At 44.3% G+C, this 18,884-nt stretch overlaps 1 protein-coding gene across 7 annotated transcripts in view; it reads right to left on the bottom strand.

Moving 5' to 3' along the window:
- Positions 1-683: 683 nt before the first annotated feature.
- The window catches only part of pde7a (phosphodiesterase 7A), a 29,745-nt gene continuing 11,544 nt past the window's right edge, over positions 684-18,884 (bottom strand). For 3 of the 7 annotated variants that reach the window (XM_034705925.1, XM_034705926.1, XM_034705923.1), the window contains 11 exons: positions 8,650-8,710; positions 5,782-5,871; positions 4,874-5,034; positions 4,709-4,772; positions 3,761-3,957; positions 3,519-3,650; positions 3,318-3,409; positions 3,074-3,218; positions 2,883-2,979; positions 2,718-2,798; positions 684-2,619 (listed from right to left, as the gene is read on the bottom strand). In XM_034705925.1, the coding sequence (XP_034561816.1) occupies positions 2,348-2,619; positions 2,718-2,798; positions 2,883-2,979; positions 3,074-3,218; positions 3,318-3,409; positions 3,519-3,650; positions 3,761-3,957; positions 4,709-4,772; positions 4,874-5,034; positions 5,782-5,871; positions 8,650-8,656 (1,338 nt within the window). In that variant the 5' untranslated portion in view covers positions 8,657-8,710 and the 3' untranslated portion in view covers positions 684-2,347. Of the gene's footprint in view, positions 2,620-2,717; positions 2,799-2,882; positions 2,980-3,073; positions 3,219-3,317; positions 3,410-3,518; positions 3,651-3,760; positions 3,958-4,708; positions 4,773-4,873; positions 5,035-5,781; positions 5,872-8,649; positions 8,711-9,565; positions 9,615-18,884 lie in introns of those variants that run through there. The other 4 variants (XM_034705928.1, XM_034705924.1, XM_034705927.1 and 1 more) reach the window with 3 other exon arrangements.

Raw genomic sequence — 18,884 nt, 5'->3', positions numbered from 1 at the left:
TCCACAGTTGAACGTGGAGCAAACACAGAGCACATTTCACTCAGATTCAGTAATGATGGCTATAATTCTCCACCTGAGCACCCATGTCCATATCTTCAGCCTGTCTTAGAGGTTTTTGAAATGAAGAATGATACGTATCGTTGAAATGTTCTCCCCGTTTCCCACTCTGCTCAAACAAACAAAAATTCACTGTACAACCTGAGAAAGCATGTCAAGCAACGTAGCGTTTGTTTCATTCCAGATGAACATACAAACTAAGTTGTCTGTACTTGAAGTAACTTAGTTTCTGTTTTTATTCCATTGTATAGTTTTTAGAGATTTCAAGTAATGGTTTCTAAATAAACAGAATGTAACAATGTACTCCTATGTATTCTTGACTGCATTTATGTTTTGTGAAAATACAATGTTTTGAGATTTTTTAAGAAATACTTTGAATACTTAAGTATTTTTAAAAAGCAAGTACTTCAGTACTTTAACTTAAGTTATAATTTGACAGAACAACCTTCACTTGCATTGAAGTAATATTTGACCTGGAGTATCTATACTTTGACCTAAGTAATGAAGCTATGTACTTTGTCCACCACTGAAGTTAACGCACAGAGATTGGTAAGATGAAACCTGAAGGAGATGATGATTTACTTTTAAAGTATGAAGTGTTGAGTTAACCATGTGAGATTAAAATAAACGTTTGTCAGCAACAGGTTTTATTATTCAAATCTTAACTGCAACAGGCATGTATCAAAAAGGTCAATACAGCAAAGCCTTTACAAAATCTGGCTCGACACTTAAAGTCATCCCAAAAATGGCTGTCGCAACAAATTGTAAACAGTTTTATCAACAGTCTTACAGCACTTACAGCAAAATACAAATCAGCTAAAGTAAGAAAAGCACCGGTTATCTTTCAAAATGTTTAAACACAAACACACGTTGTGCCACTATACAGAGTCAAAGTCGACAAACCAAACACAAAGAAATGGAATGTTCAAAGTCACTCAACCATTTTGTTTCCGTACAAAAGAGGAGAAAAAAAGAAAGAAAAGGACAGCTGGAGTTGTTCCTCACAACAAAAAAAGGCAAAGGGATTGGACAGTGCATTCAAAGACAAGCACACCATGCACTTGATGGGAACAGGAGCTGGTTTGGTCACTTAGCATAGTTTGTGCATAGTTATAAGGCATCAATCGAGCAGTCCTTTAGGTTGCATGTGGCTGAGAAAGACATTCTGCAGAGAGGGAGAGTCTCCTTCAGTAGATCCTAGCCTGGAAAAAAAAAACACAACCTTGCATCGCCTGTAGTCACCTCCTCCCCCTCCCCCTCCTCCTCCTCCTCCTCCTCTCCCTCCTGTTAAGAGACTGGCAAAACCCTGAGCGAGTCAAGCTGCTGAGTGGAGTTCCAGGTTCAGATGCATGTGCAGCGAGTTTCTGATCTCCAGTCTGGGTGGGAAGCTACCCCCGAGTTCAACCAGCGCTGGAAGAGTTTCAGAACAAAGGACTAATTTCTACAATACCTTCACAAGGTGTGGTGGAGAAGTGGATGCACGTCCAACACCATCATTATTCAGGAGTGCAAGAACACATTGTAGCACAGGCGGAGTTACTTATGGCATCTGGTGTGTTTGAATAAGGTTCTGCTCATGGCTTCAACAGTGGGATGACAGTTCAAACGAGTGGTTCTTCACATCTGTGCTTCGAAGGCAAACCGTGGAGCCGACATGTTCAGTTCAGGGAAAGAAAGGACAAACAGACAGGGAGATGCGTAAACAGTCTTCATAGAGGCAGCAAAAGGACTGGGCTTGTCACATTTTTTTTTTTTTTTTTTTACATGAGGAAGAATCTTCAATACAAATGCAACACGGCTCAAAGTCTTAGGAGGGTCTAAAGTCTGAATACTCCAGTCATCTCGGTCAGTTCAGCCCATTCTTCAAATCTTTGTTTTCAAATGGCACTTCAAAATACCAGAAAGAAAGGTTCTTCTTCACTTCTCATACTGCTTTCCCCTTATGGTTCACAAAAACAAAAGAGTGGTGTGTTCAGTCTCTAATGCCAAAACTACAGTGAACAAATAAATACAACAAAGCAAATTAAAGAAAATACAGCAGTAGCCAAATGAGGTATCTATGTATTGCTCTATGCCAAAAAAAGGAATTAAAATTAAATAAATTAAATAAAATCAGTGGTTTATCAAGATGGGAGGCAAAAGCAACAAAATAAACAGGGTGTTGGGATCAGGTGGGGCAGAGGCAGGGCTGCAGGCCGTCACATGCCCCACCTGGCCCCCAGTGTGTGTCGAGGCCCTGAGGCCGGGGTCAGGGGTCAGGAGGCTGAGGTGAAAGGGCACACGAGGAGTGTCAGGATTTTCTGCTTCCCTGAGGTATTTCTTTGGAGCTGGTTCCTCCCGCAGTTGTGGCTGCGTTGCCGTCTCTTCGGGCGGCGGCTGCCTGTGTGTTGGCGCCTGATGTGCTGGGCTCCGCTTCCTCAGAGACGGAGGTTTGTTCCTGCAGTAGGCTCCCCCAGCTGGCCTTGTTCAGCCCCATGTGGCCCAGCATGGTCTGAGACAGACGTGTGTCGGAGAAACGGGCCCACTCTGCGAACAGAGGCTCTGCCACGTACGTCATGAACCCTGAGGAGGAAGAAGAGGCACGAGAGGAAGATTACAACTTAAGCTAGGAGACTTCAGGTGAAAGCTGAATAGAACAAATACACAAAACAAATACTCGCCTATTTGAATGTTCCCAACAGAGTTTGCCTGTCTGTCGCAGAGTGGGCTGACTTCAAGTTTGTGCTTCTTCTCGATGTCTCCTTTAAGACCAACAGTTGAATCATCATTACACAGAACATGAAGCTGAAGGATGAAGACAGATACAGGCAGAATAAAGGGCTCACCTTGTTGGAAGAACTCTTCAGTGACTTTCTCACTCCACTGTTTACTCAGCTCCCACGGTCTGCAGGGGTTACAGATGTCTGCACACTTCAGAGCCATCTGCACAGGGAGGGAACACAAACTGAATACGAGCCCACAATTTGAATGAGATACAAACTTTTTGTGTGTTTGTGTAACCGAAGAGGAGACTGACCTGCAGGAGGAAGTGGCGGTGGCTGGCGTTGCTTAAGCACAGGTTGCCCTGGTCCAGGTGCAGGCGAAACCTGGACAGGTAGTCATTCTGTCTGCTGATGTCTGTGGCCAGGATTAAGGAGCCCAGCTCTCTCTCCATGTTCAGGCTGAGGGGAGGCAGAGAGGCATTTTGTACCGTGCTTTCTGTGGTGACATTTGATGTTGTGTTGGGATCAGTGTTGTCATGTTTGCAGGGTCAGACTCACCTGTCTTCAGCAGGAAGATGGGAGAAGAGCCCCGTCTCTCTCAGCAGGCCAACTGCTGACTTCCAGTGGTGGTTTTCCAGAACTGAGGTATTCTGCAGATGAAGAGGAGGAATGTGCACGGATGCATTCATTTAATAAATCAATTTATGTCTTCAGTATATTCATGAGAGATTTCATGGGGACTGCTGTTAGGAGGTTTACCCTATACAGTGTAGATAGATAGTGGTCAGTCTTGATGAGGAAAGGCTGGTTGACCCCTGGATGGTCCAGGTCATGCGTGGCAGCTGCTAAGAGTCCCAGTATGATATCACAGGAGGTCAGAGACTTGGCAAGCTGCATTAAAGACAGATAGAACACACCTCCTTTAATGAAGCACTTTGAGAGGTAGAATTGATCTACTGTCACTCATCTCTGAAAAGACATGTTGTGTTTGCATGTCTCACTATGGGTTCCCGCAGGTAGCAGTACATAGCCTGTGTGACGTCTGCAGCGTGCACAGCGTTGTGGTAGGGGTTGTCGCTGTGGTAGTCCTCCTGGACCATGACCAGGAACCTCCAGAGTTTGACCATGTCCAGCTGGAAGAGCTCCACCAGGCCGTACTGGTTCAGCAGGTGGAAGGTCAGGGTGATCAAACTGTTTCCTGAACACAGAAACGAGCAGGGTGAGCTCTCATCTGGTTTGTGTCTCTTTGGTATTAAACAGGAAGATGTACATTAGAAATTTGCCACTCTTTGTGTACTGCAGAGAAACTTTATGGTGGCACCACCTTTCTCTGCCTCTACCGGACTTCTCCAAGTTATGTTTCTTTGTGATCTTTCATCCATTCTTTCCCGTGAACTGTGACTTTTCTGTCTCATGATCTCTTTTTCTAATTCCTTATCGTTCAGTTAAACAACAAACACCAGCACAGATGTATGGTGGGAACATTTAAAATCAAGACCTCTCTTCTGTTTCTGGTATGAGTCACGTCCTTATTTAAAATAAAACCAGCCTCTGATCATCTCTGATCGTCTTTGACTACTGAGACTAATTAAAACATGTTTATTTTCTATACACACCCAGAATGACAGTTCTTCTATACACACCCAGAATGACAGTTCAACTCATCACGGCTGTGCTGGAAACATTACTCTACATTGATCCCTCCAGAACAATCACCTAACTATACAAGAAAACTTAAATTGCATTAAGATGTGTTTCTGATTCAGAAGAATTAATGACAGAGTCAATCTTCAGACAGAGATCTCATGTGTAAGCTGGCTTCCAACAGATGGCACCATTGGTAACACCCTGACTCTAAGGTTGATTTCATTCTGGATATCCTGTCAGCACTGCCTCTGAATGAGTCTCCATAAAGCTTCTGACCAGTGTTAAGATCAGATTTCACCCACCGTTCGTCAACTTATCGAAGAGGAAAATGTCAAAGTTCCAGGTCCCGACTTTTTCCAGCATGCACTGCGAGAAGGAAAAGACAAACATGATACGTTACGTGAAATCGATGAATCAAACCAGATGAAGGTGTAACTGTGGTAGTGTTATAAAGGTGGATGTCCTACTCTAGCTTGTCCAGTGTAGTCTTCATCCAGGAGGTGGAGGGGGATCTGCTGGGGGATTCCCCGCAGCAGGCGGGATGAGTGCAGGTACCTCTGGAAGCTGAGCAGTCTGTGGACCCTCCTCTCAGGAGCAGAGTCAGCTGCAGACCCACATCCCAGCCGTGCTACACACACAAATAGAGAGAAGAAATAATAAGTCAAACGTGTGTGAGTGTGTTTGGTTGATGTTGATTCTGCAGGCTCATTAGGCTCAGAGAATCATTTGGGTTGCACAAACTCGGTGGGGATCTGACACCAACACAGAGATATACAAACAGTCGCTGCTGACACAGCCGCCCACTCGTAAGCCTCTCGTCTGGAATCACACAGCAGACATGCTTTGTCAGTGGTCTCTCTCACACACACACACACTCACACACTCACACACACACAATAGCTCTGTGTCTGAGTAAACCGTAGCTGCAATCCGGAAACACGTCAGCATGAGATAGGATTACTTTTGGGTCAAAATGTCAACATGCACAGAGGCACACACACACACACACTCACACACACACACACACACACACTTACACGCACTCTCACTCTCACTCTCTCACACACACACACACACACACACACACACACACACACACACACACACACACACACACACACACACACACACACACACACACACACACACACACACACACACACACACACACACACACACACACACACACACACACACACACACAGTTGTGATAGCTGAAGCCGTTTCAATGAAAGTTAAAGTCTCCAAACCTATTCTCAAAGCTTTTACTGAAGTTTGTACTACATCAGAACTTTACCTTTATGTGAGATTGTGCAAACACAAACGCAAACATAAAACAAAGCTCAGTGTCAAGCTACGAGACTATCATACTCACTGTGAAGAGTCCGAAAGTCGATGCACTGGTACGGATGGGAGCTCCTTCGTTCCGGTTCAAATCCAACCTGACTTCTCACTCTCACATCTCCTAGAAGAAATCAACACTTACTTCCTCAAGATTCATGCAGTTTGAAAAGAAGAGTGTGTGTGTGTGTGTGTTTGTGGGGATCAGTCGTATTTACAGACAGCAGCAGCAGAAAGTTGATCGTAGTAGTTCTGATTGTGTTCTGGAGTTTGTTTTGCATGAGAGCAACAAAGATGAGCTTTACTGTAGGACGATGAGCGCAGCAAGAAGAAGTGTTTGTGAAGTTAACAATAAGCTGAAGCCCTGCCCTCTTTAAAGAAGCTTCACTTCTATCAGACAGAAGCGGTCCGTACTGATCTCCTGAGGGTCTCTCTGAAACACTGAGACTGATTTCGGTCTCCTGATTGTGTTCTCAGTTGAATGAGACAGACTGGATTTAAAACTTTCTTCACGTCACTACTTGTTTGAATTTAATTGGTTGCTTTTCTGCCTCTGTGATATTTGTGCAGGAAACTTCTCATGTTAAATATTTGTTACACCTGACGTGTTATTATGAGATCTATTTCTCCTTTGAACTGTGACGCTCGGCAGGGTTGGAGTAACTTCTCATTTTGAAGACAAAACAATGCGTTACTTTGTTTTGTTGAGTTTCAGTCAGGAAATAACTGTGAATGATATCATAACAACTCATCTTTGACATTTGCTGCCACAATGAGGGCTTAATTTTTTCTATTCAATAACACAGTAGAGATGCATTAACTGCAGCTGCAGCACAGTTAACGTCATCATTAGCTTTTCATAAGAATTAGGAGAAAAGTGATCTCACACTGAGCTCTTAAAGTGACACAGGACTTCACCTCTTCATCTAGAAATGTCCAGTAAAGTAAAGCTCATCATCTCAGTGCTCACAGCAAACGAAAACAAGCAGAAGTTTTGATTTTGAAAAGACTATTTGATCCAAATCTAGAGTATATTATCCATCTGCTGGCACAGTCACGCACAGATACACACTCCAGCTACCGAGAAGAGTCAATCAAACAGCTGAGCATGCAATGCCATGTCAGGACAGTCTGCTCTACTATTAGTACTCAGAGAGTGATTTACAGTCCATCATGGACTGTTTTTAGTAGTCAGGCAGAGGATCAGGAACAGGCTCCAGACTTGGACCCAAACAGGGGCCGGCCTGCTTGTAGTCTGCAGTCAGGAGCAGTGAGAGCATGGTGATGTGACAGGACGGTGCTATGACGCTGATGCAGAAAAATGCAAGTGTGCTGTTACAAGCAACTCTCTATATGCTGCAGAATCGTCAAGCTGCGGAAGAGTGCAGAGGTCATTTCTCCAGCATGGCACTTCTGATTGTTTCTGATGTGCATTAGATTTAAATTAAAGCAATCACACACACAGATTTCTCTCCCAACTAGCACGTTACTTACTTGATAACAGCTGTCTGAAAACTACACAAGCTCCTATCAAAATACCAGAAACTAAGAATTACAAATCAGAGCACAACGAAGCTCAACACTGTGAGGAAAAAGGCTGTTTGTGCAGTCACTGGTATGAACGTGGAGAGCGTAAAATCCTGAGTGCGTCACATCTGTCACATCTGCAGATGCATGTGCTGTGGCTCAGCACGTGTGTGTGTGTCTGTGTGATTAGTGTGTTTCCAGAGTCACAGGGTCCATGTTTCCCCTGTGATGCATTAGTGCTGGTGCTCTGGGGTGGATGTAGGTCATGTCATTATAACTGATGCAGCGAAAGCTCGGAGTCCTGCTATTTGAAAGCACATCAGCATTAAGTTGGCAGACTGAACCCCACCAGTCTGCATTAGCGTGCCTCTCTTCACACTCAAATTAATATAAAAATCCATCGTCACAGATGCTTTATGCCACTGACAAATGAGCCTGCAATCACACTTTGCCAAGTAAAATGATTATAAAAGCTCAAACTCCTTAAGTCAGCTCCATAAAGCGCTCTTACTGTGATGAGAAGCACGTGGCAGCAGCAGAGTCATGGGTATTATCGAGCAGGGAAACACGGTATGGCAACATTAAGCAGAAGCTACAGTAAACAGAATTTCAACAGACACTCAGAAAGCTTGAATGCCCCTGCTGTTTAATGCTCCCTGCCTACTCACTACGCTTCACAGCAGCAATCTAATATCTATGAGCTACACTGACAGGAGAACACTGAGAGCGACTGTGCTGCTCACTACACGGCGACACCATCTGATCTGTGAACAAACGTGGGAAAAGTTTGTGCAAGGGTAAATCTGTGTGTCTGTGAGCCAGGCTGGTGTTGGGGGTACAACCAGGCTCTAGTCATTATCCACCATTATCCTCAATAACCTTATTGATTAGGAGGGGAAAGCTGATCTGGCTGCTACCTAGATGCTTTTGAGTCCATCTGGCTTGCAGAGCTGTCAGCTCTCCGTCCTCTCATCCATTTTCTAAACTGCTTATTCTGTTTGGGGTCGCTGAGGGCAGCACCGGACGAATGGACACACTGAAACATGAAGAGCACTCTCTGCTGATGCACCACTTCACTTTAAACAAACCTGAACAAACTTTAAAGACACACAGCTTTGTCATTTCAGGAACATATTCTGATTGACAGATTACTAAACCGCTAAGGGATTGAGTGGACTCCCCACTGCTTCATAATCTCTATATCCCTCACTCCATCCATTTCCCAGCTCGCTGCGTTTTTAAGCCACTGTGTATTAAGAAATGAAAATGACCATGGAGGGGATAAACCCCACTGATGTCTGGGAAACGTGAGGAGCATGTAGTGTCTGCTGTGACGGCACGTGCGGTTATGTGATGAGCGCAGGGAAACACTTACCTAGCATACGAATGTACAGCGCTGTCTGGTCGGAGCTGTCGTAGGAGATGGCTCCTCGTCTCTAAACAAAGAAGAACAAACATCATTAATAACTCTCAGAGGTTTACGCTGGCAGAGTATTGAGATAATACTTTCATCACAGCACCTCTAATATTTATTTTTGAGCAAACAAACACCTCAAGTGCAGACGATTTTTTAACGTATAAACAGCTCGCAAAGTGAAGGGTGGTGAAATGTTGCTACTGTTAGTGCTAATCTACTGCATGAGTCTGTGTGTGTGTGTGTGTGTGTGTGTGTGTGTGTGTATAAACTGTTTTACTGATAAACATGTTCCAGCTCCATATCATCAGCCTGATACAGCCCTTACACTGCTGCTATCAGTCATGTGAGCAACCCACGTGTTATGTGAACAAACATGCACACACAGACAGACAGACAGACAGACAGACAGACAGACAGACAGACAGACAGACAGACAGACAGACAGACAGACAGACAGACAGACAGACAGACAGACAGACGCACACACACACACGCACACGCACACGCACACAGAGTGTTTCTTAAAGAGAAACTAATTTGGGTCCCGTCCAAAAAGCCTGGCCCCACCAAATTAGTTTTACGTGACATTTTGTGCTGATGCTGCACAAAGATAAGACCAGTTAAATATGAGCGCTCGGTCTGACGTCAGCAGGTGAGAGGGATTTGAATGAATTTGCTTTGGTACACCAGATAACCAGGACGGATCCTGCCCACCTCTCTTTGACTGAATTTAAAATGACGTTATCGAATGAATCTGAACACCGATCTTTTAGTTACAAACATCATGAGTTTCATCAAAATATTCTAAACTCAGCTTCAACACCAGGAGCCTTCTTTAAGAAGTAACCACTGTTGACTTGTACATCAAGCGTACCGACTACAGAGCAGCTGTTCTCAGTGAAGGTGGATAACCATCCATAGTTTGCATATCATTTGGAGTTTGTCCTCAGCACTGTCTGCAGGGGAAATGCAAAAAAGAGAGTGAGCCAAAAACAGAGGGACAGTAAAGGAGGCAAAGAGATAGTCCTGGAACCCATCGGCTGTCATCCAATCCACTACATCTTATTCATTTGGTGTTGAATTTGGTCTTTCAGGTCTTACAGAGCACAGAAGAGGAAGTCTTGGCTCGTATCCTCTTATCTGTTTTGTGGAAACCCCCAAAAATAGGCCGTTTGTCCCTGGGGTCTTATCATCTTCACACAGTGACCGCTGGATCTGATATCGGTGGCTTTGATACTCTTCCCATGACACAGTAAATGAACATTTAAACTACAGCATATTTGACATCTGCGTCTAAGTTGCAGTTATGTTGTTAGTGTAACAACTGAAGCCTGGTTTATACTCCTGTGTTGAAAGTATAAACCAGTCAGGTCCACATATCCCTGTTTCAACGCAGAGGCATACACATGTAGCCTGATCTGCACCTCCTCCAAAAACCTGCTGCAGGACCATCTTTACTGAACACACCATCCAATTTTGAGGACGCCATTTAAATAGAGGGGAACCTCAGCTCTTTTAAATACCAATACAACATTGATAATGGAATCACAGATTAATGTTGCTCAAGTTAGCAGCTCCAAGCAGCTGTCTTTACTGGCTTTAACGACAGTTCATGCTCCAAATACGGTTTTGATCACTAGCAGTGAACACAACAACAGAGAGATGTTGAAGGGGGCTTCTGTTTGGTTCAGGGGTTGAAAAAGTTTCTGAAAGACAAATGTAGACCCCGTCGATAAAGTAGAAAAGTTGTCTGTTTAGTCTTCACGTTGTCTACCACACCGTCCAGTGAGAAAAGGATCTCTCAGCAGGAGGCAGCTGCAGCAGCACAGTCTCCGGCTCACTGGTAGCTGCTGCGGGGAGGACTGTGGTGAGTGCATATTTGCTCTGTCGACAGACAGCTGCTCCGGGCTACACTGAGGTGTTGGCTCACCTCTCCATGCACTCAACACATCGTAGCCCCCCTTCAGGGCAGTTCTCCGCTCTGCCTTCTGTGGATACCCTTATCTAGTGTCACCCATTCCACCGGGAGTCCGCCTGACTCTGCGCTCAGCTTACGGATCCACTCTGACTTTATTCTGGGACCATTTTAACACAAGCATCAACCAGTCATACAACTAACACAAACACATGCAAACAGAATGAACATGCTCGTATAGTCTGTACTTCATATGCTTGGGATCACAGTGGATCTCCTTCACACACAAACACACACACCTGACAATGTCTGTCCTCGTAAGCTTGTGACAGCTGCCAATCCAAAGCTAATATTTTACCGGCTAGCAAACAGCTCCAGTCAGGGTGGGTAATCTACAAAGCTGTATTTTAGAGTCAACAGGCATCTATGTTTACACACAGCACCAGTGGTTAGTGTGAATATTATAGATTGTGTGTGTGTGTGTGTGTGTGTGTGTGTGTGTGTGTGTGTGTGTGTGTGTGTGTGTGTGTGTGTGTGTGTGTGTGTGTGTGTGTGTGTGTGTGTGTGTGTGTGTGTGTGTGTGTGTGTGTGTGTGTGTGTGTGTGTGTGTGTGTAAGGAGGTTGTATCTGTAACATGCGTGGGAACTATAATGCTGGCTTCAGAGCTGGGAATGGAAGAGTGACCAACCCTGCCAACACTTGCCCAAACAAACCTTTTGGCACGCACGCACGCACATACGCACATATACACATACACACACACAGAGTCAGGGCCAGCCACTAGTTGGCACTTAAGTGGACACTGGCATGTGCTCCCTTGTGAGCTGGTATGAAGGCGGCGGCGGCGGCGGAGCAAGCACTTTGTCAATGTCACATTCCCGCTGTGAACAGAGGGGAGAGTCACGTTTTACCCTTCAAATGTCCCGCCCACAGCACACACCCCTGCCACGCCTCACTGTGGCATAGCCAGCATGAAAAAAAACATAGCTGTGTTGTTGTGGTCGGACATGAACTTGAGCCCCTTTGTAAGCTCTGTTTTTGTCATTTCTGCTTCACTGCTGAGGGTGGAGGGAAATACGGGCGATGAAGAAAGATGCAGGGTGTCAAAGTCAAACACTTGTAATTCATTCATTCAAGTTAACTCTGCACTTTGACCTTTATTGCCAAGCTTATCAAAAGTTTCAATCATATGAAACATTAGGAATGCAGTCCAGCAGTGGTTAATCTCCTTTTGAAACACTTGTTTGTGTAAGCCACCTGCACGCTCTAAAGGTTCATTATATCTTGTAGGTTCTCTTTGCATCAAATGGTCAAGTCATGTCCGGTTCTGAGAACCTGTTTGGGTTTTTTTGAAACAGCCTGTCCTGCCTGTTCGTACTTCTGTTGCATCATCAGAGGACAGGATTACTACATTTTCATTACGGATAAACAGAGATGCACAAAATTTAAGCACGCTATGTTGATGCTACAGTACAATCTGTCTCTGTCATGCAAATATTTGACTGTGAAGCAGGCGAGGAATGGCTATCATTTATGTTGTTTTAAATCGTTGAGCGTCTACAGTGGAGGTTTGAAAAACACGGGCGGTACGGCGCTCATATCATTGAGTCTGATCATGGTGCGTCACAGTAAAGTCATCCACAACAGTGGAAATCTGCCATTTGTTCTTAAGCTGAATGAAGAAAAACAAAGAGTTTCCAGAGGCTGGCATGTGGTCTCATCGTTCAACGCCAAAGTTATCAGTTAAAGAAGAAAAAATGTGTTTAGACTGCTGTTAAAGGAGGAAAGATACCAAAGGAAGCCTATCAGATTGAGTCAATGACTTAAAAATGGTCCTACTTTAGACGAGGAGAATACGGGAGGATTTTTGAAGGATAAGACATCAACTCTGAATTTCAGGAGAGGCTTTGACTTTAATACAGTCAGGGTTCTTGGTGCAGGGTCTAGTGGACATTAGATAAATTACAGCTTGAGCTTCAATGCTGAGCTTGGTTGGTTTCCACTTTCCATATGACCCACAGCCTCTGGCATCAAACAAGGAAGTGCTACAATTAATAATTCTGCCAGTCTGTTGGTCTTGGGCAGGTTTGTCCACAGTGCAGGCTCAGAGTGAAGAAGACATGTGACTCACTTTGTTCCATCCACCTCAGATTAGAGAAAGTTATCTCTGTCCAGAGTTAAACAATCAAAAATACAACAAACACTTTATGTTTCCTCCTGACTGATTCAAGTATAGTAAGTTACCTTTTAGATACTTTAACAGGAAACATGTTGGATTCATAAGAGAAGAGACACATTTCTCCTAACTTAAGGAAACATTTTGGACATTTGATGTCAGTTTTTTCTGTGTACGTCCTTTAAGCTCAACAAATGTAACCAGAACAGGATTCTTATATTTGAAGAACATATGAAACCAGTCTTTACTCAAACACCCGCAGAATTACAGCCAGCTCATGTTTGCTTGAAGCTGTCTGAGAAAAAAGGCCAATTTGGTTTTGTTTGGTGTTTACTGCCAGCATCACAGTCTGCTCATTGTGCTCAATGCTACTCCATGTGAGCTCCATTACATATGGCTCTGTTTCTTATCTGGGCTTAGTCTCGCTGCCTGGGGTCAGGGCACTCAGGTTTTGGAGGTCGGGGAGGTCACATGATGTCAAACTTCTGGCAGTGTGAGTTAGCATCTGTTCAACTGTAGCCTGAGCTAATGGCTGACATAGGGATGTTTGCTCCATGCAAACAGATTCACACATTGTGTGTGCCCGTCAAAAGGTCATTGGCTCATTTGCAAGAACTCAAATTTGAAACAGCCCAGTGGCTTTTTTTCTCCCAAACAGGCTCTGTTATCATTGTTGCATTGTGATGAGGTGATATTGTCGCATGACGCCCTTTGAATGGCGTTCAATGGTCCAGTGTGTCGTAAGGCTTTCTCACACTTCCTTGTTTCAAACACAGTCATAAACTCTGAGTTTATTAAACCATTTAACTTTACATGATTTACTTTCTTTAACTGAGGACGTGCCTATTGTGCATTCAGTCAGATGGGGCCAAGCAAATGAGGAAGCCAGCAGTATTCCTATAAACTGACTTATCAGACATACACACGCACAGCACACACACTCATGTAAATTTCCGAGATAAAAGCAGCTGGACTCAGCAGCAGCGTTTCAAAAACTGAAAGCTTCCTTCTGAGTTATGGCCGCTTGCAGCGCTCTGCTGTGTGGGACGGCACATTCCAGTAACTGAGTGCTAGGCCATAAATGTGGACAGGTTTGAATTGAGTGTGTGTGTGTGTGTGTGTGTGTGTGTGTGTGTGTGTGTGTGTGTGTGTGTGTGTGTGTGGGGCACGGCTGGGATGTGTGTGTTTGTGCACCAGCCCCTGCATACACAAAAGCCCTGGATGGAGTCTACCTGTTGTTGGAGTGTTTTATGAGAACACTGTCCACTCTGACACACTCCAGCTGCAGTGAGTTTTGGAGGAGGAGAGGCCTGGGGTGATTTGGCCGGATGCCTTAGCCGGCGGATGACAGGGTAGTGTCGACGGCTGAGAACAAAGCGGTATGCTTGTCGAGCAGTAATATATCTGCAACCAATGTTTTTTTTTCTTATTTTCCTGGCAGCTAGAGTGTCTTAAATGATTTAAGCCTTCTTTAGACAAAATGCTTTAAAGAGCCTTGTATAAACATGCGTGTGTCGCCATGAAAGAAGTGGAGTTAAGATGTTGGGGGAGGGGGCTTCATACTCTCACAGGCCGTCTACTCTGCACAGGAATTTCATTCGTTTTTAAACATCATCCACAGGCTCTAATTGCTTCTCTAGGCCAGCTTGCTGCCCCTCCTCCCCTGGATGTCTTAACCTTCTGAAGAGGGCAAACAAAACCCAAGTCTCCAACCAGTCATGGGTAGAAGACTATTTTTAAAGACAAGAAGCACTGGTGGATAAATTCAGCCCTGCTGCTCTAATATGTCAGCAGGACTTCCATAATTATGATTAATATTCAGCCAGAGCAGCCGGACCATGACATTGTGTCCGTTAGTGTGTTGATGTGTGGAGCCACATTCTCACGGCCGATTGCACTCGACACTGCAGCACAAAAACAAAATGGTCATGTGATAAGAGGGGCCCCTGACCGAGAGAAACAGACAGGCGCAGAGACGCGGAGGACTTACATGAAGGCAGGCTGGACGGGGCTGCTCCTGTTTATTTACTAAATAATTCACATCCTCGCTTAATAACAAACAGAGCCCAGCATTCCAGCTCATTCACGCAAACTTCTCAGAAAATCCAGCGAGCAGAGAGTTAAAGCTTCTGTGAAAGGTTGTGAAACACCAAGCTCAGAGTCTGAACGGCTCCTTCAGCATTCTTACCACATCCTGAAACTACGTCAATCCGATGGCACTGTGTAGGAAGAAAAAAAAAAAAGACCTTATCGCTTCAGTTAAAATCAACAAAGTAACTCCCTCAGAGAGCAGCACTGTGGAGTATTCTCTTATCATGTTCTGCACAGAAACATCCATAGTGAGGATGAAACACGCAGCGCTATCTCCAGCCCTACGCACAGGGCGATCATCATCTCTCTAAACATCTGAAATAAGGAGGAGTTGATTCAGGGTCAGTGGCTGACAAACTCTTGATGGTATCTTGGACTGTAATATTATGGACTGAGCTGACAGCAGATCAGTGTTTTCAGTCTAAGCTGCTTTCCCCCCATTGTCAGTAAAAGCCATGTGACTGCTCAGAACTCATCAATACCCTGCATCTGTTTATTGATTCATGTATCTCTACGAGCTTTCCCTTTGGAGGAGTTGTCAATTACACAGCCCTGTCAGAAACATGTGACTGTGTGAATGTGTTACTAGAACCAAACCATGACAGCCAGCCACATGGCATAGAAATACAGCCTCAGTCCAACCTGAGAGACGGTTTTCAGCTTCTAAAAACGGACTTTATGTGCGCGTATACGTGTTTCATATTCAAAGAATTTGCTGTGACCTCCCTCGTGTATCGTCCTTTCATTCTGCACCAGTCTAATCTATCTCAGTACTGTGTTTACCCTTCAAAGCTGAGCCAGAAGGGACCAGCATGCATCACAATATTCAAGCCAAATTCTAATCATCTTCTTCCTCACTTTTAGGAATTAGTCAACAAGCAGCCAACATGCATTGTCCTCGAACAATGGAGGCATTGTAAAAGATAAATGAGACCATTTATTTAATGCCGTTGCTGTTTTCAACGCCTCTTCAGCGGCATATTTACTCCCAATCATAAGCATTCCCCAAACACATAGTGACATATTCTTCTGAGACTGTTCAACCCAGCTCTTTCGTCCTCTGTTTACAAGAGGAAATGTCTTCATCTGCGAGGGGAGGGGAGGGGGCTTGAGGAGAAAGAGAAAGAAAAAGAGAGAGAGCTTGTGAGTGAGCGGAACAAGATAGCCAGAGAAAGAAAAAGAGACTGAGACTCCGGCCATCTGTGAGTCTGGCTGCGAGCCAAACCACTGCCCACAGAGCCCAGGCACATGCCTAACTGCCTCTCTCTGCAATGCTAGTCCAGAGCTGCTTCCACAAACAACAGGCCTGTGGAACCACACACAAAAACACCGCAGCCACTGAGGACAAACGCACCCTTATGGTCATAAATAGGGCCCGAAACACAATATTTGTTGAAGTGTAATTGCTCTGTGATAAAGGATGAGTGACATTGCTGTGTGTGAGTGCACGCATGTTATCCCGATCTGCCACCATTGAGAAAGAAAAAAATGACAAATGACTTTGTCAGCATGTCTTTATGCTGGATTATTAAATCCTTTCTGCACAAAGAAGAACGTTTCTGTAAACTTTGACATTAAAAATAGAGCGACTAAACAATGTCTCAGCTGAAAGACATGCAGGACTTTTTGTTTCACTGGAAACTCCTTTAGCACCACAGAGTGCACTGTTGTGGTAAATGACCCTCTTTTCCCCCCAACAAAGACGCATAATAGCACACACACCTCACACCTGCCGATTTTAAATGAACTCTGGCCTACTTCAGAAATCAACCAGTGAACCAGACCAAGAGACACAATAGCTTCGCCCTTGTGACTGTATGAAGCGGATGTGCAATCTAGCATAATGCCTAGAGGTTTTGTCACCTCTAACCAGAGTACTGACTCACAAAACTGGAAAATGTTGCAAAATATCTCGCAGTCAAACGTGACTTTAGTGTAAACAAGCAAACCGAGGATGAGACGGTTGTCAAGCTAGCTGCTTAGCTACCTGGTACAGCCAATGTGGTAGCATTTTGATTGTGGTTTGTTTTACAGGACACGCTGATATGTTGCCACGAATCAACAAGCCTGTCCTCGGTTTCTGACATCCAACTTTATGCTTCGTGTTTACTATTGTTGGCATGGCTGCGTTTGTTGTGCTTCCTTCTGCGGTCAGCTTGCTTTCTGAATGGCTAACATTTGGTTCCATGTGACGTTACGAGGAGTCGGTGCTCGGCTGTCCTTGGGATCGCCCCACACAAAATGACATCTGATCGTATTGAACATGTTTAATGTTTACAATTTCAAATCCTAAATGTTGTCGTCTTAACTCCAGGGAAACCTCAGACCAAAGGAAAATCTGACAAGATCATCTTTAGAAAACTGGGCCTTTGCCGACTTTCGTCTGAAGGAGGGTATCGGGCCTGATCTCAACGTCTATCTAGTTGTAGAAAAGAGAAAGTAAGCATGAGTGCAAAGCAAGCGGCAACCTCCAGTCTAAAAATATGAGTCCAATGCGGAAGTGCTAAAAACTAAAGTTCATCGAGGATCAGCTTGAGGCTGGCTCCGGAAATACCGGAAACCACATACTCACCAGTTCACTGATCAAAGATGATTGGACATTAAGAAAAGTCAGAGACTTGTTGTAATACCTTTACTTATATCAGGTATGGAATATAAGGAACCGTCAAGTATGCTAGTTAATACAGGATCTGATGCCATACTTTATTGAGATGCTAATGGAGAGTGTAATGTTAGCCAAAGTGGGCTAAATTACAGCAATCAGTGTTTTCCCACCAATAATACAATGGTACTTCTTCCAATAAGGGATACTCTGATTTGGCTGATACTCAATTTAGGAATCAGCATTCGTATCTGCAAAGAAAAATGGTATTGCAACATCTCAAGAAACGTCTGATGCTAAAAACCCTGAACAAAAACCCTGAGGATAAGCACCATTGTGGGCCTTTGACAGCCACTTTGCATTTATCTTTGAGGGAGCGTCCTGCGATGGTGTGGCAGGTTCAAAGCAGACACACATGGGTAGTTATGTGGAGCGGCGGCTCACACAAAGCACTAATGGACAGCCCATTGAAGAGAACACTCACAATCAAAGACAGTGACTTAATGCTTAGCTAATGTGTCCGGAGATGCCATAAAGCACTGTGGTAGTTTGCGTTCATGACCAAAGTAGCAGGACGTCAACCGAAGAAATGAGAGCACACCCTTCTGCTTTTGTGCAAAGCAGCTGAAGCAAGAATGTCTTTCTCCTTTTGAAACCATGTAACACTGAGAGGATGAGTTCATTGACTCATAACTTGATGTGTAGCTTTTCTCAGCAGACACACGTGTGTTGCAGTTAGTAAAGCAAGTGTAATGGACACAGGCCCTAATGGAGAGGACATCATCTGATACACATGCTTACACACAACAGTGACTCAGTGTTTGGCTAAGTCAGAGGAGACACAGTATACTACCGTGCTGCTTTTTCTGTGTACATGAGAATCAAGCTAAACATGAGACCACAAAATGAAGAATGTCACTGTGGCCTCTCTTTTTTATCTTCTTTCACCGCAGCATTAGAAATACACAGACAGGCTGAGCTGATGCACGGAGGAGTTCAAGACTCAGAGAAAGCAGGAAGTTCAAGTATGACTCAATGATTTATGTTTCTTTTGTCAATGTGTCAAGGGATGTTAACATAAATAACAGAGTGACACGGTCCCTCTGACAAATGTAGCAGTCCCAAGAGAGAACTGGTTTACTTTACACACTGTCGGTGTTGGCTAAACTTTAAGCCAAGAGGTTTATCTGTAGGCAACATGCACAAATGCTAAGTGGTGTGAGGAGATGGCAGGTTGGTGTGTGTGTTTTAGATGTAAGAGATAAGAAAATGTGTGCATGTGTGTGTATGCAAGTGAGTGTCAGGGCCTAGATATTCAACAACCACCTGCAAGATTCCTGTGGATTATTCACAAATGTGTATAAAACAAAGCTGCTGTTAAGGGCTGTGTGACTCCAGGAGCTGAAGCA

Source organism: Notolabrus celidotus, chromosome 17 (genome assembly GCF_009762535.1).
Source record: "Notolabrus celidotus isolate fNotCel1 chromosome 17, fNotCel1.pri, whole genome shotgun sequence".
Lineage (NCBI taxonomy): Eukaryota > Metazoa > Chordata > Actinopteri > Labriformes > Labridae > Notolabrus > Notolabrus celidotus.
Note: the sequence above shows the minus strand (reverse complement) of the source record. Positions and strands in the feature narration are given on the sequence as shown.